Source organism: Plecotus auritus (assembly GCF_963455305.1).
Source record: "Plecotus auritus genome assembly, chromosome: 2".
NCBI lineage: Eukaryota > Metazoa > Chordata > Mammalia > Chiroptera > Vespertilionidae > Plecotus > Plecotus auritus.
Genome location: NC_137771.1, coordinates 4,913,344 through 4,938,112, shown reverse-complemented (window position 1 = coordinate 4,938,112; position 24,769 = coordinate 4,913,344). Strand labels below are relative to the sequence as shown.

The window sequence follows — 24,769 nt, the reverse complement described above, 5'->3', positions numbered from 1 at the left end:
GGGTTGTGGACTTGATCCCCAGTGTGGGGCGTGCAGGAGGCAGCCCATCAGGGAGTCTCTCTCATCATTGATGTTTCAATCTCTCTCCTTCCTCTCTGAAATCCATAAAAAGTATACTTTTTTTTTTTTTTTTTTTTTAAATAAAAAGGACCACATAGGCCTCCGGGGCAGGAGGGCAGCCGGCGGTGTGCTGTTGGGTTGTGGACCTCACTGAGACTCCGGTCCTGTCACACTGTCGCCCGTAGCAAAGGGAATCTGGCCTGTGTGCGGACTTAGACGTCGGGACAGTTCCTCCGTTTCTTTTTGTTTGTTTGTTTTTTGTTTTTTAAATATATTTTACTGATTTTTTACAGAGAGGAAGGGAGAGGGATAGAGAGTTAAAAACATCGATGAGAGAGGAACATCGATCAGCTGCCTCCTGCACAGCCCCTACTGGGGATGTGCCCGCAACCAAGGTACATGCCCTTGACCGGAACCGAACCTGGGACCTTTCAGTCCGCAGGCCGATGCTCTATCCACTGAGCACACCGGTTTCGGCTTTTCCTCCGTTTCTTGGTGTCTCCTGCGCTGGCTTTCGGAGGAGCGCGCCATCCTCCTGTGGCAGGGCCCTCTGCCTGGCCGTCCTCCTGTGGCAGGACCCTCTGCCTGGCCGTCCTCCTGTGGCAGGACCCTCTGCCTGGCCGTCCTCCTGTGGCAGGACCCTCTGCCTGGCCGTCCTCCTGTGGCAGGACCCTCTGCCTGGCCGTCCTCCTGTGGCAGGGCCCTCTGCCCGGGCCGCCTGGCGGGTCCGAGGCTGCACTGTTGGCAGGAGCGCTCTCTCTGCTTCCTTCCTCCCGGCGGCTTGGGTTGGTGCCTCCGGGCCTCGCTCCTGTGATCGCTTGGCCTAGGTGTTACCGGCCAGGCCTCCGCTGCAGTTACTGTTCCCCTTTGTCAGGAAGAAATGTCCTGTTGCTCTCAGACTCCGCGTCACGGACAGTCCCGTGAAGGGCCCTTCCTGGTTGTCGGGTGAGAAGATTCAGGGTCCAAGGAAGCCCCGTGGTCAGTCCTTCTGTGCTCTGTTGAGGGAGCCTGATACAGACGCCCTGTATTGCACGGTCATGTGCATGTGCATCTCTGGCCACCGGGTGCAATCCTCACCTAGGAAAGTGCTGGGTTCTGGCCGGTGTGGCTCAGCGGATAGAGCGTCGGCCTGCGGACTAATGGGTCCCGGGTTCGATTCCGGTCTAGGGCACATGCCTGGGTTGTGGGCTTGGTCCCAAGTAGGGGGCATGCAGGAGGCAGCCAATCAATGATTCTCTCTCATCATTGATGTTTCTATCTCTCTCTCCCTCTCCCTTCCTCTCTGAAATCAATAAAATATATATTTAAAGAAAGGAAGTGCTAGAAGCTCGGGCCACAGCTGCTGTGTGTGGGGTCAGTTCCCTTCCCATAAGATCAGCCCCATTGGCCTGACCCATCCCTGTGGCCCCGCCGGAGGTGACCTGCCTTTCGAAAGCAGTTGTCAGCCCCTCCACCCCGCCAGGCGGGCTGCTCCCGAGGGAAGTGAGAATGGGTCCGGCTGGGGCGGGGAGCCGGCCCCCCACCTGCAAGCCCCGGGCCACCACTGTGCCAGGCCTCAGCACGCCTGTCCTGTGAGCCTGTGGGAAAGGCGGGCGGGGTGCCTCGTCTCACCATGGCAGGAGTGGAAGGGTCCTGGCCAGGCTGCCGCCTCGAGCGCCCCTAGGATTTCTTCTGGCTCCACGGAGGCGGGCATGGGTGTGGGCATGACCCCTGGCAGGGACAGGCCACCTGTACCTCTGGCCCACGTGCTCGCCACCCTCTGGAGTTTGCTTGGCCGTTCTGGAGGAAGAAGGGGTCTGGGGCACCCCGAGTTCACCATCAAAACTCCTGTATGGGGAGTGGGACGTTCTAATCAGAGAAAAGGGGAAACGTGACCCGGAAAGGGAAGGTTCTCTAAGTTCTCTAACTGGAAGCTGGCTGCGGTGGGGCCCAGCGCGGGGGCCAGGCGGGCGGCCTGTGAATGGGGGTGCTCCTGGCGCGGACCTGGCTTTTTTGTTGCCCCCGGACGGTTTCCGAGGGCGCTGCAGTGACAGGTAGTTCTTGCACCGCGCGACCGTGTCCGCGGGACCCTCTGCAGGCTGACAGCGGAGGCACCGCCGTCCCGCCCGGGCAAGGTCAGACCGGCCCATCCTTACCCGAGTGCAGGACAGATCCGGGGTGCCCACCAGAACCAGGGCTGCAGGTGGTGCCAGGGCGGGTGTTGAAAACTTCCTTTGGGCGCCCCTCCCCCCTTCTTCGGCCAGAGCTGCCGAGTGACCTCATGGTGGCCTGGCCTTGGCTGACTCCCTGACCCTCTCCCACATCCCACCCCTCCGCTCCACGAACAATTAGTGCCCATTGTTCCCGAAAGAGACCTCGAGGCCGCGGGGCCGTGATCCCTCTCCACAGGCCTCCCACTGCAGCTGCGTTTACCTCTGGGGCCCCTCGTCCTGCTCCCAAGAGCCTTCTAAATCAGCACATTGTGGCCTCACGGTTTCGCTCTCAAAGCGCTTTTTGAGTGATGTCAACATTCAAGGCTCCCACAGCCCGGCAGCACGAGGCAGGGAAGGGGAGAAGGCTCCTTTGTTTCCCTCCCAGCCACCTCCTGCCCCGCAGGGTCTGTAGGAGGGGGAGGCCTGGGTGGAGGGAGCAGCGCAGGAGCTCAATAGTGGGGCCAGCTCAATAGTGGGGCCAGCTATGACCTTGAGCCCCTGCAGGCTGACCCTTAGAGCAGGGGCCGGGGTATCCCATCGCCTGTGAAGGAAAGTGGAAGTGGCTCTCTGTCGCCCCAGGTGTCCCCACCCTGACGCTGGTGGCAGAGGTTTGGGAAGGTCCCCCCTGGGCAGAGCTGGGAACTCGGAGGGAAGCCCAGAGCACTCGCTGTTCTGGGACTGGCGCCTGGAGGTCGGCTGACAGATGCCAGGGACTGGGGGACGGCTGATCCCCACCTGGCTCCTCTAGTTCCACTTCCCCTGGAGATTCGAAAACAAAAAGGACACCAGTTCTAAGAAGAGCTAAGCTCCTCCCGACAGATCTGAATGCCTTTGGCCAGTTCACCACCACCCTCCCCTGCAGCTCTGGCAGTCAGGGTGTGGGGGGGGGGTGTGGAGGGAGGGAGGGAGGGTGTTTCCCATCCATCCCTTCCCCTCTGGAGGTGGGAGGTGGGGTCCCCAGGATATGACTCTCAGGAAACCTCTGTATTAGTGTCCTGGGTCTTACCTAATACAGTGTCCCAGCAGGGCATCTTAAACAACAAAAATGTCCCACAGTCCTGGCGGCTGGAAGTGTGATGAGGTGCAGCGGGGTTTGCCTCGAGGCCTCTGTCCTCGCCTCGCAGATGGCTGTCTGCGTGTGCTGTCCTTCTGCGTGTCTGGGTCCTCTCTCGTTTTCTTGTAAGGACACCAGTCAGATTGGCTTAGGGTCACCCTGGTGACCTGCTTTTACCTCACTCACCTCTTTAAAGACCTTCTCTCCAACCACAGCCACCTCTGAGGTCCTGGCGCTCAGCTCTTCAACATAGGAGTTCTGGGGTGACACAGCTCCAGCCGTGGGCAAACTATGGCCCGCGGGCCGGATCCGGCCCGTTCGGCTGTTCTATCCGGCCCACGGAGCCAAAAGAGCGGAGGGTTCTCTTGCTCTCCCCTCCGCTCCTTTACTTTGAATTTATATTAGTTCACACAAACACTCCATCCATGCTTTTGTTCTGGCCCTCCGGTCCAGTTTAAGAACGCATTGTGGCCCTCGAGTCAAAAAGTTTGCCCACCCCTGGCTTAGTCCCTAACAGCCTGGGGCAGGGATGGGGGGTACTGCTGACTTGGACTTGGACCTCAGTTGTGAGGCAAACACAAGTGAGAGCTGGGACCCAGGCACCTCGAGGGGGGCTGTCGGTGCCCCTCCACGTGGGGATTCTGCTCAGGGTGTTCTTCAGGCTCCTTCCATCCAGGGGACCCAGGCTGCTTCCCCTCGGCACGGCTTTAGCCACGTCCCCCACCCCCAGCGCCTTTCCCTGCATCCCCTGCACACGGCCCTGTGGCTTCTGAGCCTTCTGCTCACGTGCCCAGCTCTGGTGCCAGCTTCACAACCTCAGGGTCAAAATGTGGGTCGCAGGTGTCGCGCGGAGGCAGGACCGTTCGCTGGCCGTTCTGACCCCCCTCTTCCCCCGGAGGCCTCTGAGCATCAGGGCAGCCTCCCGCCAGGGGTCCTTTCTGGTGCTGGTCTGAAGCGATGCCTCCCTTGTTCTGGTGTATTGTTCCGAGGATGACTGCCTTTTTGTGGAGGAATGAAGAACCGTTAGGTGGTGCATGTCAGAAATCGCAAGTGCACGTTGCCGGAAAGCAGGAATGTGTCATACACACACGTCTCTGTGGAGTGCCTTCCAGTTCAGTTCGCGTGACCTCCGGGAGGACGGGGCCTCTTCAGCTCCCTGTCACCTGCTTCTCCGTCCACACGTGTGTCCTGCAGTCAGCTGCTGAGACCCAGGGGTTACATTTGAGGGCATTTTGTGAGCTGATGGTTACATACAGCCATTATTAAAAATTAGATCATACCAACCTAAAATTAAGTGACTACACAAAAGTAAAATTAAGGTATTAAAAACAGAAGTCATAAAAATAACTCAACATTGATGACGTCCTGATTATTTCACTGCATTTCGCTCTGGCCTGTGCACTTGAGGTTGTTGGCATTGTTGTATCTGTGCAATGGAAATCCCAGCTGATGGCGTGCTGGCTTGAACTTGGCCCCTGGAGGGAATATTTACACCTTGGGAATTGGTAAACAGTACAAGTCAGGGCTTGATTTATTGTTTTGTTGGTTGTGTAGGGCACAGGTCAGCAGACTTGTCCTGTAAAGGACCAGGTAGTAAGTACATTCAGCTTCACGGGCCATGTGATCTCAGTGGCAGCAGCTCAGCAATGCTGTTGCTGTGGATAATATGCAAACACATGAGTGTGGCTGTGTTACAATAAAACTTTATTTAAAAAAAAAAAAAAAACAGACCTTGGGCCGGATTCGGTCTGAGGGCCATCGTTTGCTGGACCCCTGATCTGGACTTAAGAAAGTGGTCGAGAATCCGTTAATAAGTAAAGATTAGGCTTAAAAGTGTTCCTTGTCTCTGAACTTAAGCAGAGATGGCAGCCACGGGGGTTGGGGGGGGGGGGGGCAGGCAGGAAGCCGGTCCTTTCAGGGGGAGAGGATGAGAAGTGTCGCGAGCAGGAAGAAAAGAAGAAATCCCTTCTCCTCTGGAGGTGGGAGGGGGGATTCACTTTCCTCCAGTGCTGGAAAGCTGTTATCTGTTCCCACCGAGAACTTGAAGTCACGTTCTGGCCTCCGTCTTCCCGTATGGCTTCCTGCTTCCGCCTTCCCCTCCCTTGTTAAGGAAAAGGACAGTATGGACCGGCCTCGCATCCCAGAGCCACTGTCTTTGCTGACGGCAGCCATGGAGGGAGTGGCTGCGGGCACCAGCGTTGGGTGAGAACCAACAGAAGCACTCTGTGAGATTCCGTTGGCCACGCATGGAATTTACCACGGGGAGTTTTGTGTATTGTTTCTTATAAATCATGCTTCACATGTTTTATACCAGCACAGTTTACTTTAACTTTATATGTGCCCGTTTACACACATGCACGCATGCACGCAAATGCATTTTCCTGGAGAGCCTGACGCTGAGACTGGTGGAGCCTGTCTCCTCGGATTAGGAGACAGTCCCTCCCACTCCATTCCCACCGGCTCCCTGGTCTTGCCTCTTCTTACCGCCTGCCCTTTAAATACCTCCCCCCAAAACTTCTGACCCCACGGAGCTGCCATCTGGGCTTAGTTCAAACAGCACCTGACTGATCAGCCCTCCTCGACCCTTTCAAAGCCTTCCCTCTGCCTCTTTGGTCTTCTCGCTGGCCATTCCCAGCGCATATTCGGCTCCGGCACACCCCAGTAACCTAGAGGAAATGCACCCCTTTGGAGCTCTGGTAGGACACACCTACAGTCTCAGAATGTGGTCTGTCACCGCGTGGTCCCCAAGTCTCCGGTAAGGGCCCGCAGGACCTGGAGCAAGGGGAAAGGATCCCCACGCTGCCTGTGGGGGAGCACCCTCGGCCTGTCCCTCCTCGCTCCTCCTTCCAGCCGGACTGGGGGATCCTCTGCTCCAGCCCAGCCTTCTTCCTGGTGACCGTCCCTACACACACACACACACACACACACACACACACACACACACACACGGTGCTTTTCCTTTCCCAGAATTCCTTGGAGAAGCCCTGTCACCCATAACGGGATGAGAAACCACACATATAACTGCAGGGTTGTGGTTTTAGCAACTTTAAAAGCCTTTCACTTCCTTTCCAGTAATGTGCGTGCCGTGAACATTGAAGCAGTGGATTGGGGAAAGCTCTTGGTCACTTGGCTCAAAGTTCATTCATTCATTCATTCATTCATTCATTCAGCAGGCCATTCTTTTGCCCTTATCCAGTGACAGAATAGTGAACCAACACAGCCCTCGCCCTCATGGGCTCTTAGCGGTGACATGTCCTAAAACCCCAGGGTGGCATGAGTTTTTAAAAGGTAACCCTTTATTACGACAAAACAATTTGACACTAATATATTGGGGGGGGGGGGCAAAAGTAGGCTTACAGTTGTAAGTATGCGAAACAGTTTATTCTTGTATTATTTATTAATTATTGTTTTATTTTCCATAAGAATAACTGTAAGCCTACTTTTGCCCCACCCTGTTCAGGCGTCCTCAAACTACGGCCCGCGGGCGACATTTATCCGGCCCGCCGGGTGCCGCTGCCTGTCCTGCTTAGCAGCCGATTCATCCCGGGCCCGCAGTGCGCATAGGAATTTGTTCATAGTTTCTTTTTTTAAACTATAGTCCGGCCCTCCAATGGTCTGAGGGACAGTGAACTGGCCCCCTGTGTAAAAAGTTTGAGGACCCCTGCGTATATTAACTTACCAGATCAATAACTTCACATAGAATAAGCATTTAAAATGGGCAATCTCCTTGCTACCTTCGTCATACCCTTTAACTGTGGTGGGGCTTTGCCCCTTCTGTGCCTTTGTGACTGCTAGGAGGACACGTTCCTTCCTGCCTCCCCTCTTGGGGGCGTGGACACTGGGGGCCCTGGCATGGGGACTGCTGGGAAGGGCCTCAGGCTCGGGGTCACCCCTGCTGCGTTGCTGTGGGGATAGTAATTCAGCTCCAGAAAAGGGAGCCTGGCGCTGCCCTGGCTCCTTAGGGGCCCCTTCAACCCTCGCTAGGCACTCCCCCTCCCCACAGAGCCCCCAGGACCTGGGAGATGTGTCCCCCAAAGCCCAGATCCCCTTCCAGATCCGCCCTGCCCAGGCAACCCCAAGCCATCAGTGTGTGCACCCTAGACCCGGGCTGGTCAGGGGCTGGCTGTTAGGCGTTGGGGTGGGCAGAGCGGGGCTGGACTGGGGTTTTGAGGACTCTCGCCCCTCTTTTCTCCCGGGACACTCGGCGAGCGTGCTTGTCCTTGTCTGAGAGCATCCAGTCATTCCCCCCTGGCTGGCTGTGCTGGGAGCCGGGGCCCGATTCCGTGTCCATTTGCTCCTTATTCCTCAGCTGGGGGGTCCCACTGGCCATCACCGTGGCAGCTGTCACCCTAAAGAAGATCGGCTATGACGCCTCGGACGTGTCCGTGGGCTGGTGCTGGATCGACCTGGAGGCAAAGGACCGTGTCCTGTGGATGCTGCTGACCGGGAAGCTGTGGGAGCTGCTGGCCTACGTCATGCTGCCCGTGCTCTACCTCCTCATCCGGAAGCACATCAACAGGGCGGTAGGTGCCCGCGCCCGCGCCCACTCCCCCGCGGCCCCGCCCAGAGCTCCGTGTGGCCACTGTGCCCGCTCCGGGCTTGCCCCTGAGTTCTGGTATTGGGCTCGGCCACCTTAGGGGACAGAACTAGTAATGGAGAGCCCTAGCCGGTTTGGCTCAATGGATAGAGCACTGGCTCCTGGACTGAAGGGTCCCGGGTTCGATTCCAGTCCAGGGCACGTACCTGGTTGCAGGTTCCCTGGCCCTGGGCGGGGTGCGTGCAGGAGGCAACCAATCGATGTGTCTCTCTCACATCGGTATTTCTCTCTGTCTCTCCCTCTCCCTTCCACTCTCTAAAAATCAATGGAAAAATATCCTCGGATGAGGATGAACAACAACAAAAAGACTAGTAATGGAGAGCTTGTGAGGCATCAGTCCCTGTGAATTACACACATCATGAGTTGTCTGGTTTGCTGACCACACAGTCCTGTCAGGAGCGGGTCCTGTGACTCCTCGTTTGTGGATGAGGAAAGGGGGGGCTTACAGAGGTGAAGGGCTCCCCAAACCCACTCAGCTCCCAAGGAGAGAGCGCCAGCCTGTGTGCCCAGCCACAGCCCTCTACTGCCCCCTCCTGGACAGCCCTCGGGGTGGCTCAGCGGTGAGAGGACTTGAGATGAAAGTGAGTGGTATACCCAAGTAAGTGAACTGGAAGGGAGGACATGGGTCTCCCCATAGTGAACCGATAACTCACCTCGTTATCCTTGAGGATTCGGGTTACATCACAGCTGGTCAACTTTCCAGGCATGCAGGCGTCCATAAATCAACACGCCGGGCCAGCTGGCCAGGCATCTCGGAGACTGCTGACCCCGCGGGCTGGCCGCACATTCCAGGGAAGAATGGTTTTCCTCTGACGGGCTGGCCAAGCTGCTCCTTGTGCTTAGCTGCTAGTTCCGCAAGTGTGAGGATGGGCTTCCTCCTGGCCCCGGGCAAACTGCCGCCAGGAAAGGCCTCAGTGACTCGCCCGCCGAGCGGCTCGGCCCCGCGCTCAGTGCACTCTCACTGAGCATCTGCTTTCCAAACCGCTGCGTGCGGTGGGAGTTCATCCTGAGGACCCAGGCGGGGATCCTGTCCGAGGGAGAGGCAGGAGTTTGAGTCATTGTGATTAAAGATGTACAGTGACCAGTGGCCAAAGCAGGAAGGCAGGTGCCCGTGAAACTTCGAATATGGCCTCCTTCCCGGATCCCCCTGCAGGTGTCTGAGTGTTCATAGCTGGACGTGCAGGCTGGTGCCTCCCTGTTGCTCAGGGTAGACTGTTGCCCCAGCAGCCATTTCTGGGTTTGTGGGGTGCTCCCGGCAGCTGTGTGACACCTGATCCTCACCCCGGATTCCCACCTGCACGGAGACTCCTGGTTCTCATTTTACTCTGAACTGACCGGATTCTCGTCCCTCCTGTCCCCCCGCTTCTGGCTCAGCTGGAGAGATGCTCGCAGGCCTTACCCACTGGCCTGAAGCCCTCTTTGGGTTCTTGCCTGGGCCGGGGGTGCCCTCCCCCCTTCCTCCTTGTTCCCACTGCCCTAGGAGGGCTCCAGGCTCCGGGATGAAGGTTCCCAGGGCTCCACCAGGCTCTGCCCAGGGCGCCCCTCCGGAGCTGGCCTTCTGTGTCTCCCTTCCTCCCTGCCCTTCCTGTGATGGCAGGAAGTCTGGGACCGCTGGGCCGGTCCCCGTGTGTGAGACATCCACACGGAGAGGTGGCTCAGGCCGTGGATCGAGGAGAATGGAGTTCAGGAGAAGAATCTGGGCTTGTGAGGGGAGCCTGGGGCTCAGGCAGGCGGGAGCTGGTGATGGGAATGTGGGGCTCAGGCAGGCGGGAGCTAGTGGTGGGAATGTGGGGCTCAGGCAGGCGGGAGCTGGTGATGGGAATGTGGGGCTCAGGCAGGCGGGAGCTGGTGATGGGAATCTGGGGCTCAGGCAGGCGGGAGCTGGTGATGGGAATGTGGGGCTCAGGCAGGCGGGAGCTGGTGATGGGAATGTGGGGGTCAGGCAGGCGGGAGCTAGTGATGGGAATGTGGGGTTCAGGCAGGCGGGAGCTAGTGATGGGAATGTGGGGTTCATGCAGGCGGGAGCTAGTGATGGGAATCTGGGGCTCCTGCAGGCGGGAGCTGGTGATGGGAATGTGGGGCTCATGCAGGCGGGAGCTGGTGATGGGAATGTGGGGTTCAGGCAGGCGGGAGCTAGTGATGGGAATGTGGGGTTCATGCAGGCGGGAGCTAGTGATGGGAATGTGGGGCTCAGGCAGGCGGGAGCTGGTGATGGGAATGTGGGGTTCATGCAGGCGGGAGCTGGTGATGGGAATGTGGGGTTCATGCAGGTGGGAGCTAGTGATGGGAATGTGGGGCTCATGCAGGCGGGAGCTAGCCATGTGAGCCTGGGCTCCAGCGTGCAGGGGAAGGCGCTCCACGCCCCACTGCTCCCTCTCCTGCGAGTCTGAGACCTGGGAGGACGGCAGCCCCTGGGCAGTCTGCTCACGTCCGCTCCGGGTGTTCCCTCACAGCACCAGGCGCTCTCCGAGTACCGGCCCATCCTGTCCGAGGCGCACCGGCTGCAGCACCACAGCTCCATGGCGGATAAGAAGCTGGTCCTCATCCCGCTCATCTTCATTTGCCTTCGGGTCTGGAGCACCGTGCGATTCGTGCTGACCCTCTGTGGCTCCCCGGCCGTGCGGGCCCCGGTGCTGGTCGTTCTGCACGTAGGTAGCTCTGCCCGCGCCCCCCCCACTGCCCCCCCCCCCGCCCTGCTGCTCCCAGCGGCAATGTCAGATCGCTCCCCCTGCAGAGTGGGCATGTCCCAATGCATCAGCCAATGCAGGGCTGCCAGGGGCTCGGCTCCACGGTGCCTTCCTGCCGGCCCGAGACGGAGAGCCTGGGTGAGAGAAGGTGGAAGGTCAGCGTGGCTCTAGTGCGGCCCCCACACGTGCGTCCGGGTGGCCTCGAAGGAGCCCCAGGAGAGTGGATGCTCCTGGGTCCTTCCCAGCCCAGGAGACCTGGAGACGGGCTGGGCCGAGTTCACACGCTCAGACCCGCCCAGGGCGCTGCCTGCCGTCGGCCCACATACAGGGTCATGGCAGCCGGCCCCAGGGTGCAGGGCAGGGTCTGGGGTCCACAGCACTTGCCAGCGCCCCGCCGGCCTATGTGCTGAAGCCCCCCTGCAGCCCTGGCACTCCTGCCCCTCCTCTCGCCCCTGCAGGGAATCGGGAACACGTTTCAGGGAGGTGCCAACTGCATCATGTTCGTCCTCTGCACCCAAGCCGTCCGCACTCGGCTCTTCTCCCTCTGCTGCTGCTGCCCGTCCCCGCCTCCCGCCGAGAGCCCGGCCGGCCCGCCCAAGGCCTCTGCGTCCTCCAGGACGGGGGACTCGGGGACCCAGGTGGACTCCGACCAACTTCCGCACACCTGAGCCCTCCCTTGCGGGTCTGTGCGGGTGCTGCCTCCGGGGACCATGGCTCTGACCCGCTGCAGGGAGCGGGGGACTTTGCAGCCGGAAGCCTGCCCTCTGCTGTCCGAGCTCTTGAGGCCTGTGGAGGGGCGGCCGCAACTCAGCTTCTACCTCCTGGGCCCTGAGGCAGCAGGTGTCCGCACACATGTCCGCTGTGCTCGGCGTCTGTCCGCGTGAGGGTGGCAGTGAGATTCAGGGACACCAGTGGGACGCGATCACTGCCAGGTCAGCGGCCTCTGGACCACACAGCACTGTTTACAGTTTGAGGACCCACACCCGTGGGAAAAGCATGAAGAGCTACGTACACTATTTACCCTCCCAAGTAGAACGCCAGGGGGCGCCGGAGAGGTGGCCCCACCTGCATATCATGGAGCAGATTCCGGTGGGTCAGGGTGTGGACCTGCCCCTGGAGCGTGGCTGTTCTTGGGGAGCTTTGCCAGCCAACAAGAGCCGGGTACCTTGAACCAGGTTCCCTGGTGATGCCCTGAGCGCAGCCCGCAGCCGGCCTCCTGGGAACCCCCCAGCCTCTCGGGTTGCCAGCCTGTGGTGTAGATTGCATCCAGCACAGGCCGGGACCCAGACTCCTGCCTCCACCAGTCACATCAAACGCAGGTTCCCTCCTCCAGGGCACCGGCCGGCCGGGGCAGGAGTAAGAAAGGCCGTGGCGGGGACGCCCTGGGGATGCCCAGGCTCGCAGGTCTGTGCTGTGAGCACCGGCCGGGCCGTGTCGGGAGGGGTCTCCTCACTTCCTAGTTCAGTCTTTACAGGAAAGGTGACCACGAATGTCCCCAATACTGATTCCTCCCTGAAGGCGCAGGTTGGGGAGTTGGTTGGGGAAAGTGACACATGGGTCACAGGTGATAACTTACGTTTAATAGAAAAAGGACTTAAAATAAGCACCTGTATCTCTATGTTCTGCCGCTCTCCCGCCAGCCCTTTAACTTTCTGGGAAGTCACAGAAGCCTTTGGCTAAGGGAGCCTTGGTGGGGGGGGCGGAGCTTGTAGGGGCGGAGCCTTGGTGGGGGGCGGAGCCTTAATGCGGGGCCAGAGCCGGTGGGGGCGGAGCCTTGGTGGGGGCGGAGCCTTAGCGGGGGCGGAGCCTTGGTGGGGGCGGAGCCTTGGTGGGGGCGGAGCCTTGGTGGGGCCAGTTACCCGACAGGTGTTACTCCCTGGGGTTCCGTGAGGACTCCGCTACATGAAAATGATTTTGGAGCCTATAAAACGGTTCTGGATTAAAACCAAAGCCACGCCACACTGTGGGTTCCTGTTTCACTCCGAAAAGCAGCGTCTGTAACAGGAAGAGAACCTGAAAGGCAGGTCGTCTGCAGAACTAGTCCAAAGTGCTCCTTTTCGGTCTCCTTTAAAGTTCCTTTATGAAAATCAGCAAGAGGTACACATCCCCGTGGGATCCGAGGAAGCGCTGGGCAATCCCCTTACAGAGACGGCCTGTGTCAGGGGCGTTCGGGGGTCCCCTGAAGATGTTACAGCGGGTCACGCCACAGAGCCCGTCCAGACCCTCACGTTAGCTTCTAGGATGGAGCAGGTCAGGGAGCTGCTTGCTGCAAAAGAGAAGTGGTTCGCAGCTGAGGCTGAGGATGGGTCACCGAGGAAAGTTGCTGGAACAAGTCCTGCTCAGAACCCCCTCACCACCCCCCACCCGGCCCCAGTCCCAGGCTCAGCCGGGGAGTTTACCCAGACAGGCTGCAGTCAGAAACGGCCGGCAGGGGGAGCCGGGGGCTCACAGGAGACATGGCTGGGTGCCCTGCGCCCCTCAAGTTCTCATCCCAGCGTTTGGAGCCCTGCTGTGCTGCTGCTTCCGTAAACACCCCCCAGCAGCCGCACCATCCCTGCTGCCCACCTGTCACCTGTCGCTGCAGCTGGTGAAGGTGTTGCTGTGAGTGGTGGGGGCTGTGGGCAGGCGAGGGGCTTGTCCCAGGGCCTGGGCCTGAGGCCCACCTGGAAAACAACAGCTGGGTGGGTGCTGGGAACTAGAGCGGGTGAGGCTGCGGGAATGAAGTCACACGGGGCAGGGGAGAGCCCCGGGCTGGAGGCAGGAGCACACAGCGTGTGTTCCTTTTACACTCGCTCCTCGTCAGTGTCCCTAATGTTGATCCACCTTCACCCCCAGTGACAGATGTGTCCTCAGCTGGGACAGGTGCTGTGGACTCAGACAGTCTCTGAACCTTGGTCTTTATCATTATTTTAATCCTCGCCCAACGGTATGTTTTTTATTAGTTTTTAGAGCGGGAGGGAGAGAGGAACATGAACTGACTGCCCTCCGCACACGCCCCGATTGGGGACTGAACCCGCAAAACGGGTATGTGCTCTGACCCGAGACCCTTAGGTACACGGGAGGATGCTCCCACCCACTGAGCCGCACCGGCCAGGGCTGACCCCTGGTCTTTTAATCAGGTTTACCAGGCACTTTCTGCCGCTTTTTGCTTCAGAGCTGTTTTTGTTTGTTTGGTTTGACTTTTTAATCAAGATTATTACTTGGGCCCTAGCCGGCTTGGCTCAGTGGATAGAGCGTAAGTCTGCGGACCGAGGAGTCCCAGGTTCGATTCCGGCCAAGGGCACATGCCTGGGTTGCGGGCTTGATCCCCAGTGGGGGGCGTGCAGGAGGCAGCCAATCAATGACTCTCTTTCATCATTGATGTTTCTATCTCTCTCTCCTTCTCCCTTCCTCTCTGAAATCAATAAAGAAATATATTTAAAAAAAAAAAAAAAGATTATTAGTTGGCCCGGGCTGAGGTTACAAACAGAGCTCCCCACATGTCCACGACAAGAAGAAATATTTTTACAAACGTCCCTTTTATGGCATAACAACATAGCGTGAGGTTTCTTGGCACACGCAAAACTGTAATGAAAACCCTGACCTTTTAGGTTGAGGCCAAAGTCCTGCTATTTTAAATGAAATAAAATAATTATGTTCCCTTTGCGTGTTTGGTAAACCGATTGCCTGTGATGGGCGGAGGTGGGGCAGGGTGGCTCGGACGGACCTGTGCTATGGGGGCCGCCCCAGAGCCTTCCACGTGGGGATCTGGAGATGACGTCTGGACCCTTCTCTGTGGGGACGTGGAGTCAAGTAGGCGCGGGACCATGGCTTTAGAACACAGAGTCCCAGGCCCTGACCCATATGGTACCAACAGGTCCGAGTTCCAAGGACCCACGGCTTGGGGCCAAACTCTCATGAGGGGGACACCCCAGTGTTGAGTCCTCCCAGCACACCTCTGCCCACTGCAGCAGCAGCTCCAGGCTTCGGGATCAGGGACAGCAGGCCACATGGCTCTTCCCTGAGGGCAGCGGCCTGGTTCTGAGCGGGTCTGCCCAGCCCACGCAGCCCCGCCTTCGAGCCTCTTTTTTCTTCTTCCTTAACTGCTATATCCTGGGAACTTTGCTCCTCCAAAATGCTGCTTGATTATTTGTTCTACTTTCCGGGTTTTGTGAAGTTAAAAATACACTAACTGTCAAGAGAAGGAGAAGACAGGCCACCAACGGAGACAATATTTGCAAAAGACACAGCAGTGCATCTCCACAAGAGGGTGCCCGGGGAGCAGCCTCCTCCTGTGCCCTCTGAGGCACACGCAGGCCTCTGCTCTGATGTGCTACACGTGTCCCTGGAGAACCCCGCATCCTCCCATGTGGCGCATAGAAACAACAGGGATGAAGGCGAAACTGGGGTAGAGGCAGGCCACTCAGATCCGTGCAAGTTCTTAACCAGAACGCAAACAAAAACAAGTGCCGTTTAATGAAGTCAGCAGCCTGGGGAAATCTCCGCTGACGTTCACACCCAGCAGCTCAGAGGTCCACACTTTCTCCTTTAAGATGAGGGTCTTTAGGCTGTTCATTCCCAAGGGAGAGCCCTTTCATGCCGGGGTTCTTGTCCCAGCATTAAGAAGGGTTCAACAATCTGGAGAAAGGCTGTGCGTAGATGAAGTAGGAGTCCAAAGACAAAAGATAGTTTTGAAAGGCATTGGGGATCAGAGGAGCTTCAGCTAAAGGAGCTAAAGATTTCCCTTGACTCAGGACCCTTGCTTTTTTATTAACACAATTTGTCCTAAGGCAAGATGGAGATAATATACTTCAAAGGGTAGGGTACAGAAGCATTGTCAGATCGGGGAATAGCCTACAGCTCTTCAGGTGTTTGGCCAACAGGAGGCAATAACATGTAGATTAAGATGCCCTGAGCTGTCTGGCAGCAGACTATCATCCTATTCAGGTTTGGGGGAAGTGCCTCTCCAGCCGTTCCAACAGGTAATTATGTATGTGACTCAGCCCTTGTTGAGCCCCCGAGTTTCATCAACCTTTTGATAAAACTCTTGTAATTAGGACATGCTGGAATTGGCTCCTGGCACTTCCATCAAAAAGTTAAACATGACCCAGGCCATAGTCAATGAAAATGTCTTCACAGCTTCTTCAAGGGTTAGGCTCCCTCCCCGTTTTCTGTCCTAACAGGTTTTCAGGCAAATGTTTGATGGTTCTATCCGTGAGAATCAGGCTCAGCTGCAAGCGACAGGAAGCAAAATGGAGGAGTATTTCATGTTAAGTTCAGGCAGTGGTCCGGGGCTGACATAGTGCCCCACAGGGCAAGGGACCCAGGCTCCTACCATCTTGTTGCTCTGTTCTGTGTGGCCTCAACCGTGTGGTCAATGCCGGGGGCACCCTCATTTTAGGCAGCAGGGGTGGAGAAAGGGACAGAGAAGAGAGCAAGGTTCCTGGAAGCTACCACATGACACCTTTGCATATGTGGCATTAGACAGAACCAAGTCATGTGCCCGCCCAAGTACCAGGATGATGGGGAGAGGCAGTCTTTATTTTGGGCAGCCGCAGGTTCTGCCCCAGATAATTCCATTACTATTGGAGAGGGACTGAGCAAATGGATTTGGGGAGCCACAGCAGTGTACAATTGAAGCCCATGGCAAAACTTTAAAATTCCAGAACATTCCTAAGTAGAGGTGAGACCGCCAGTGACCTGACGTTCTGGTACCATTGTCTGGTCTCAAAACAACCCAGGGATTGCCAGTCTGCTTTGAGGTGTAATTCAACATGTTACGTTCTGGTTAAATTTTCCTATGGAAACTTTTTTTTTTCAATTCTGAAAAGCTTCATTTTCAAAAAGATCACTTTTTTCTTTTTTCATTTTATGCCAGCACTAATCTAGAAATTCTCTTATTTCCCCTCTGCATCATACTATCAGTCACCAAGTTTCATCAACTTTACATCCTAACTATCTCTCAAATGTATCCGCCAATCTCTTGCGCCATCATCTTTCAGCTATTCTACAGCAAAGAACTGCCCCCATTCCTCTTCCCCAAACCCATCAGCCTCTTGTCCCCCTCAAGGGTTAGTTAACCTTTAAAAACACAAACCTGAGCACTCTCCAGAACTCTTAACGCCTTCTGTCTGCTCCTAGAACAAAAATCAAGCTCCTTAACAAGGCCCACAAGGGCTAACTATAGTCTGGCCCGCCCATCTCACCAGCTTCCTTCTCCCTCCACTCTTCCTCTCTGTTCTGTGTTCTTGAACCACACTGACCTTATAATTTCTTTAATATGTTTTTATTGATTTCAGAGAGGAAGAGAGAGGGAGAGAAACATCAACGATGAGAGAGAATCATTGACCAGCTGCCTCCTACTGGGGATCGAGTGCGCAACCTGGGCATGTGCCCTGACTGGGAATCGAACCATGACCTCCTGGTTCATAGGCGGAAGCTCAACCACTGAGCCACACCGGCCGGGCTGACCTTACAATCTCTTGACGGCATCACACTCTCTTCTACCACAGGGCCTTGGCACCAACTGTTCCCTGTCTGGAGGCTCTCTCTAGCGCCCCATTCCCTACCCGCTTTGCCTGGGTAAGCTCTCTCTCTCCATCCTTCCTTCCCATCTCAGCTCAAGCTCGCTTTTTTAAGGAAACCTTTCTTGACCACCCCCACCCGCTCCCCGGTCTTTAAGAGCCCGTTTGTAGTTATAAATTCATCAATGTGTTTATTTGACCAAGTCATGTTTCCTCACCCAGAGTTAAGTCGCAGGAGGCCAGGGCCCTGTGTATCCTTTGCGCCCCGTCGCACCCCCTCTGCCACAGTAGCAGGCTCCGTAAAATAAATGTAAGCCTATGCGAGGACTCGAAGTCATCTGGAACCCCACATCCCAGCGGAACCACTGTTTCCAGATTCTGGTAAGTCCTCTCAAACTGTGTGCTGACACATTTACATTTCATAACATAGTAGATGCTAGTAATAAATAGTAAAAGCGATTTGGGAATGGAGATCTGAGACCCGCATCCTCATGTCAGAATCCTTGGTGAGCAAGGATGCTTGGCCAGGCTTTCAGCGAGAGGACCTAACCGCAGGGCCCTCTGGGAAAGAGGAACCCTAAGATGATGGAACCCTAATATGATGTCCCTGGGATGGATCACACTGTGGGGGGCGGGGAAGAAAAAGTCCGGAAGGCCTTGCTGGAACCGGGTGTGGCCCCTGCAACTACCCACTTTCCCCTGAACTTTAAAAATGATTCTTTGGCTCTCATCAGAGGTCGTTTCAAAACACAAGTCAGTTCCCTGGAAATATTAATACGTGTTCCTGGGACACACCTGGGCCTGCTATCTGCCATCAGACACAAGGTCCCCGGCTAATCACTGCTGTGTATTAGTCATGGGAAACCGCGAGGCAAGAATCGCCTTCCATTGGCCGCGTCCCTTCTGGCCACGCTGGACAGAGGCAGGGGCTGGCGGGAGGGGGAGGCCACGCCGCGGGTGGGACTCGGAAACCACCCCGGGTTTCGGCTCCGGTGGATAATAAACAAACATGAAAGTTCCGGAAATGAAAAAGACCACTTGCAGGGGGCGAACCGGACCACACACCCCAGGTCAGCCGGAGGCAGGAGCCTGGAAGGACCCCGGGTGCGGACAATCCCGGCCTCTGATCAGGGGCCACCCCCTCCCCCCATCCTCGCGTACCCCCACCCCACATCCACTCCCGCCCCCACTCCACCCCCACCCCACCCCACCCCCACCCCGGAGCCTTCTGGCCTCCGCCAGACCTCATGCTGCCCGGGGCAGGGGGCTGGACGCTGCTGGGCTCCCCTCGAGGGTCCTGGGCCAGAAGGACCCGCGGACTGATGGACGGCGCCTGAGCCGCTCGCAGCCCACGCCCCGCGGCGATGACCGCATCACGCCGCACCGCCCGCCCTGGATCCTCGCGCTGCGCTCCTGCCCGCAGGCGTTGGTGACGACACGCCTGCATGGGGTTCCCTGGGACGGGCAGAAGCTAGGTACCGCCGCCCCACCTGCCCAGAGGGACACCCGTGGGCCTAGTCTCCCGTCGGGGAAGTGGAGGCAGGTGGGGAGTGCCTGCATCCCCATCACCCCTGGGCGCAGCTCCGCACTGGCCCCAGGCGCGGGGAAGGCGGGAGGAAGCCTTGGGCGGAGGCAGGTGTTCCGGTTTCCCCACCCCGGCCTGACTTCTGCAAACTTGTGACATTTATTTTTGTTCGCACCCCCTGTAGCTTCCCCTTCCCTCCCCAATCGTTGACACCCACTCCTCCCACCTAAAGTGCATTTTCCTTGGAGAAGTTTTTATAACTCTTCGAAACAATTGGAAGCCTCAGGCCTTCCCAAGCTTTAGGGGAAATCATTGTCTTCGGGCTGGTCCGTCCCCCCATTTATTTATTTATTTATTTATTAAATATGTTTTTATTGATTTCAGAGAGGAAGGGAGAGGGAGAGAGATAGAAACATCAATGATGAGAGAGAATCATTGATCGCTGCCTCCTGCACGCCCCACACTGGGGATGGGTCCCGCAACCCCGGCATGCGCCCTGATGGGGAATTGAACTATGACCTCCTGGTTTGTAGGTCGATGTTCAACCGCTGAGCCACGCAGGCCAGGCCAGTCCTCCCTTTCAAATAGGGACATAGGGACCACCCACCCCTGCAACACACACACACACACGCACACGCACGTGCACACACAGGCACACACAGGCACAGGAGTTATTACACCGTCACCCTCTTCGCAGTCCCCCACACGGCGGAGCCCGACCACAATCCCCACGTTGGCTGCTGAGGCCGGAGCTGCACCTGACTCCCAGGTAATTTCACTTGAAGGTGAAGGAGGCGAAGAAACGGCCAAAGGAATTGGCTTTGTGCCTCAGCACACACAGCCGGCACGTGTCCTTGCACAGATGCAAGTGTGCAGGCCTCCTGGGACTTTGCTCTGGATTTTGGCCCGGGGCCGCTGAGCACGTGCCCGCAGGGGGTCTGGCGGTGGCCTGGCCACGCTGGAGGACCCAGACCAGCATCTGTGACTCACCCTCCTTGCCCTGCTGATAAAGGGGTTGGAAAGATGGGTTGTTTTCAATAGTGATCATTCCACAGAGAATGACAGCTCTGGGCCACTTCTGAAGGAAAATAAACCCTCCGAGAAGTGCTGCGTGGTCAGAAGGGCACAAGCTGAGCCTCGGGTAGAGACGGGGGGGAGGGGGGGCGGGGGGAGGCGGGGAGGGGGCAGATACGGCTGCCTGGCAGGGACCACTTCCTGGAGCCACCCTGGCTCCCTTGACCCAGGACTGAGGGGATGGCAGCTCTTGTTTCTTCCCACGTGTTTGTGACAAAAATAACCCTTCCAGTCACTCACCACGGGCCTGGCGGGCGAGGCCCTCGCAGCGGGGCCCGCAGACTGTGTGCCCACCAGGAAGGCGCTGGGCCTGCAGCCCGGGTGGGTGTGTGTGGCCATGTGCCCACTTGCTGAGCTCAACCCCAGGCATTGGAAAGGAGAAGTGAGAGGAGGCAGCCCTGGGGTTCCTGAAAGGGTTACTCGGCCTTAGGCTATAAAAACGCGATTGGATCGGCCAGGACTTGACTGACCAAAGTGCAGCCCGGGTGTCTTCTGTCTCCAAGCAGTGCCTCCCATCTTCTGGCTGAGAGCAAGTAAGCGGCACGTCTTCCCAGAGCGAGGATGGAGGAGGCGGGCCCGGTCAAGAGGGAAGGGGTAAGTGGGCTTCCGGGGAGCAGCCCCCGGGCCGGGCAGCCTTGCAGGGGGGCCTCCTGGGAGCTCGGGCCGGGGGAGCCCTGTTTCGGGTGACCTGCCCTCCCCGTTCGCCCAGCAGCTGGGCTTTTGCGGGGACTAGAGAGAGGAGGCATCGGGGGCGTTTGGATCGGAGATCCTTTGGGAATCGTGCTGCTGGAGCAGCCTTGACAAGTACCTGCAGCCAAATTGAAGGGACTCGGGGTGGGGGGTTCATTTGTCCCACCTTCCTTCACCAAAAGAACCTCAGGTGAAGGGACCCCCAAACCAGCCACAAACTCCTTAGACATGGCTGGTGAGGGGTTTTCCTCCTGATTTTGGCGTCAGGCTTTTACAGTTAACCTTTTCAGCAGGTAACATAACGAAGCCAACATGAATTTAGACGCAGAAAAGATGCTGCAAGAGTTGAATGTAATTCACTTCTGCAGCGGAGATTCCCTACCTTTTAGATGATGAGGACCCCCCCGCTTTTTTTTTAGAGACAAAGGTTTTTCTGGACCTGCTGTTAGACCTTTAGAGTCTCTTGCTCGAGGAAAATGCACAGACAGAAAGATAATATAAATTTATGAATGCTTTTCAGGACTTGTAATTTGTTCATCACAACAGCATATGCTTATATTTACGGGAGGAGAAGTCCATATCTGGGCAAATTATTGTTTATTCAGTTATGATTGTGAGACCCTGGCCACAGGCAGGTTTGGAGCATGCTCTGTCCGGGGAGGTGGAGGTACCTGGAATTCATTCCTGCTCCATGTGGGGACCTGGGCAAGTTATGTAACTGCTCTGCGCCCCAGTTTTCTCATCTATAAAGTGGGTATAATAACCATGCCATCTCCTAGGGCTGCTGGAACAATTAAATGGCAGAGTGCATGTAAATTACCTGCCACACAATGAATTCCCCATAAATGTTCTGACTTTTTGATCATCGTTTAGAGCAGGGCACTGTTGACATCTGGGCCGGGTGATTCTCCGCTGTGGGGGCTGCCCTGGGTGCTGGGGGACGGCGGGGGGGGGGGGGGGAGCATCCCTGGTCTCCCTCCCCAGCTGCCAGTGGCACTCCCGTCCCAAGGAGAATCACTGCTTCCGAGATCGCTGAGCACCGGCACCTGGATTATCTTGTTTGATTTTCACAACTAAGACAGTGCTGGTCGAGTGTGAGCCCCTCTACTCTATTGGAAAGGGACTGGGAGGTCACGAGAATTGAGGGGCCTGGGGAGGTCACAGGAGGCCCTGGTCTGGCCTATGTCCCCTCTTCCAAGAGAAATGCACCGCCCAGGGGTGTCCCCAGGTGAGTGCAGAAGGTGGAAACGCCCCCACATGGTGGTGCCTGAAAGTGAACAGTACATTTGAAGAAATAATTAAAATGTTCACGTGCAAAAGGCATTGGCCGATCACAGCTTCCTGCCCCCTCGATTCTCCGGGGAAGGAAGCCTCCAGTCCCCAGGGCAATGCAGCTTCCCCCCGGGGCCGCCTGAGGGTGGACCTGCCCCTTTGGGCACGTGCTGAGCTTCCTGGGAGAAATCAAAGCAAAACTCTTCCACTGGTGACTAATTGTAAGAGTCTGCAAATCATTAAGCCCAGCGGAGGGGAGGGTTGGGAGCCGAGGAGCAGGGGAGGGCCCAGCAGAGGCTGCGGGGAGCGGGGCCGGGCTGCCCGGGCTGGCCCAGCCGGCCCTCGGTCCCTGGTGGCTGTGTGACCCCGGCCTCCTGGCCTTTGGGTCCTCATATGTAACGAGAAAAGCATCCCTCTGCTTTGCTCAAGGACTTTCTGCCGGGAAAGAGACTTTTAGTCAAAAGAAAACAATAAAATGGATTGGAAAAAAAATGCCAAAGTGCTTTGGAAATGAGAATGCATATTTTTGTGTGTGGAGTGCCCCCCCTCCACCTCCCCCCACCTCCCCCCACCAACTACAGTAGTTCAGTGGCATTGAGCAAGCAACTTTCCCTCTGGGTCCTCACTGTTAATAATTAGCGGCGGTAGGTGTGGCTCTGAGCGTTTGATACACAGGGGCGGCAGCAGTGGGTTATTGCTGACAATAAAGAACTCTGTGCCAAGCGTGCTGGGGGCAGCAAGTAGGGCCGGCCACGGGAGCACTTCGGAGATGGTGCCTGAGTGCCCCGTGCCACTGCGCCGTCTTCTGGGCTAACGAAGCTCTTGTCCTCACACCCGGCAGGTCGCTTTCCATCCATCTCCTTTCGCCCATCCCTGTATCTGACCGCCTTTATTCTTTTTCTTTTTAATCCTCACCTGAGGACATTTCCTCCATTGATTTCTAGAGAGAGTGGAATGAAGGGGGGAGGAGGAGGAGGAGGAGGGAGGAGGAGGAGGAGGAGGAGGAGGAGGAGGAAGAGGAGGAGGAGGAAGAGGAAGAGGAGGAGGAGGAGGGAGGAGGAGGAGGAGGAGGAATAGGAGGAGGAGGGAGGAGGAGGAGGAGGAGGAATAGGAGGAGGAGGGAGGAGGAGGAGGAGGAGGAGGAGTAGGAGGAGGAGGGAGGAGAAGGAGGAGGAGGAGGAGGAAGAGGAAGAGGAGTAGGAGGAGGAGGGAGGAGGAGTAGGAGGAGGAAGAGGAGGAGGAAGAGGAGGAGGAGGAGGAGGAGGAGGGAGGAGGAGGAGGAGGAAGAGGAGGAGGAGGAAGAGGAGGAGGAGGAGGAGGAGGAGGAGGAGGAGGAGGAGGAGGAAGAGAAAGGGAGAAACATTGACGTGGGGAACCTGTGATCGATGTACATGCCCGTGACAGGGAACCTAACCCAAGACCCTGAGGTCCACAGGCTGACGCTCTAACCACTGAGCTAACCGGCCAGGTTTGAACTCATTTATTCTTCACATCAATCCTGTGAGGAAGGTAGTGTCATTGTTCCCATTTTTTTTTAATATTTTTTTTATTGATTTCAGAGAGGAAGGGAGAGGGAGAGAGAGAGAGAAACATCAGTGATGAGAGAGAATCATTGATGGGCTGCCTCCTGCACGCCCACACTGGGTGTGCCCTTGACTGGAATCCAATCTGGGGCCCTTCAGTCCACAGGCCAGTGCTCTATCCACTGAGCCAAACTGGCTAGGACTCGTTGTCCCCATTTTAGAGGTGAAGGAACCGGGACACAGAGAAGCTCAGCAACTGGCCCAAGGCCACACAGCCAGCAGCAGGAGAGCGGGGATTCGACCCCATGCTCTTGGGCTGCAGCCGCTGTGCTCTGAAACCCAGTGACAAGACAAGGACCGCCAGCCTCCCCCCCACCCCCACCGCCCCCAGATGTGGACCTCACCGTCTCTTTGTAAAACTTGGGATTCCACAATGTGGCAAAATGACACTCACTTTTCCAGGGATATTTGCCTTCTGCCTGGAGAGTCCCGGGGAGGAGAGTCTTATGCGGAGCGTGTCTGACGGTGGGAAGGGAGTGTGGATGCAAATGCCCAAGCCTGCAGTGGTCGGCAAACTCATCCGTCCACAGAGCCAAATATCAACAGGACAACGATTGAAGTTTCTTTGGAGAGCCAAATGTCTTAAACGTAAACTTTTTCTAACGCCACTTTTTCAAAATAGACTCGCCCAGGCCGTGGTATTTTGTGGGAGAGCCACACTCAAGGGGCCAAAGAGCCGCATGTGGCTCGCGAGCCGCAGTTTGCCGACCACGGGCCTAAGGGAGCTGACTTGGGCAGGCTTCCTTCCCGGCCTCCGCAGTCACACCTGCCGCAGGGCCAGCCCTGAAGGTGGGTGTTTACTGAGTCTCAGCGTTCTCAGCGTGAGGCAAACGCTGGAGCCTGGGCATGAGGGAGGTGGTTCCTAGTTTCTCCCAAATCCCAAAGGGAAAGAAAAGAACGAGAAGAGAAAAAAGAAGTGTCAGCCCTGGCTTTCTTTTACATGCTTTTTTTATACAGTCCCTTTAGTGAGACTATAACACACAATTCATCGTTTAAAGTATACAGCTCCGCGTAGACGCACAGAACTGTGCAACCACCACCGCAAGCAGCTTTAGAACATTTTTTTAAATATATTTTATTTTATTTTTTTTTAATATATTTTATTGATTTTTTACAGAGTGGAAGGGAGAGGAGGGATAGAGAGTTAGAAACATCGATGAGAGAGAAACATCGATCAGCTGCCTCCTGCACGCCTCCTACTGGGGATGTGCCCGCAACCAAGGTACATGCCCTTGACCGGAATCGAACCTGGGACCTTTCAGTCCGCAGGCCGACGCTCTATCCACTGAGCCAAACCAGTTAGGGCTAGAACATTTTTTTATCAACCCTAAAACACCTATCCTCATTTTTAGCCACTCCATATTCCCCACCATCCCTTCCTCCTCTCGCCAACCCTCCGCAACCACTAATTTATCTCTGGTGTCTATGGATTTGCCTGTCCCGGACAGTTCACAGAGTTAGAACCAGGTCGCTTCTGTCACTGGCCTCTTCCATTTATCATGTATTTAAGGTTCGTCCGTATTGTAGCGTGT

General features: G+C 56.7%; 1 protein-coding gene across 4 annotated transcripts in view; it reads left to right on the top strand.

The window, feature by feature from the left end:
* Window positions 1-24,769, top strand: part of LOC308242034 (G-protein coupled receptor 157-like) — a 42,509-nt gene that overhangs the window by 3,737 nt on the left and 14,003 nt on the right. Inside the window, exons 2-5 of one of the 4 annotated variants that reach the window (XR_013959918.1) lie at window positions 7,616-7,829; window positions 10,357-10,551; window positions 11,049-12,315; window positions 12,386-13,794. Coding sequence is in view for 3 of the 4 variants with exons in the window: in XM_080655837.1 (XP_080511963.1) it covers window positions 7,616-7,829; window positions 10,357-10,551; window positions 11,049-11,258 (619 nt within the window). In the remaining variant the exon portion in view is untranslated. Of the gene's footprint in view, window positions 1-7,615; window positions 7,830-10,356; window positions 10,552-11,048; window positions 14,236-19,935; window positions 20,287-24,769 lie in introns of those variants that run through there. The other 3 variants (XM_080655837.1, XM_080655838.1, XM_080655836.1) reach the window with 3 other exon arrangements.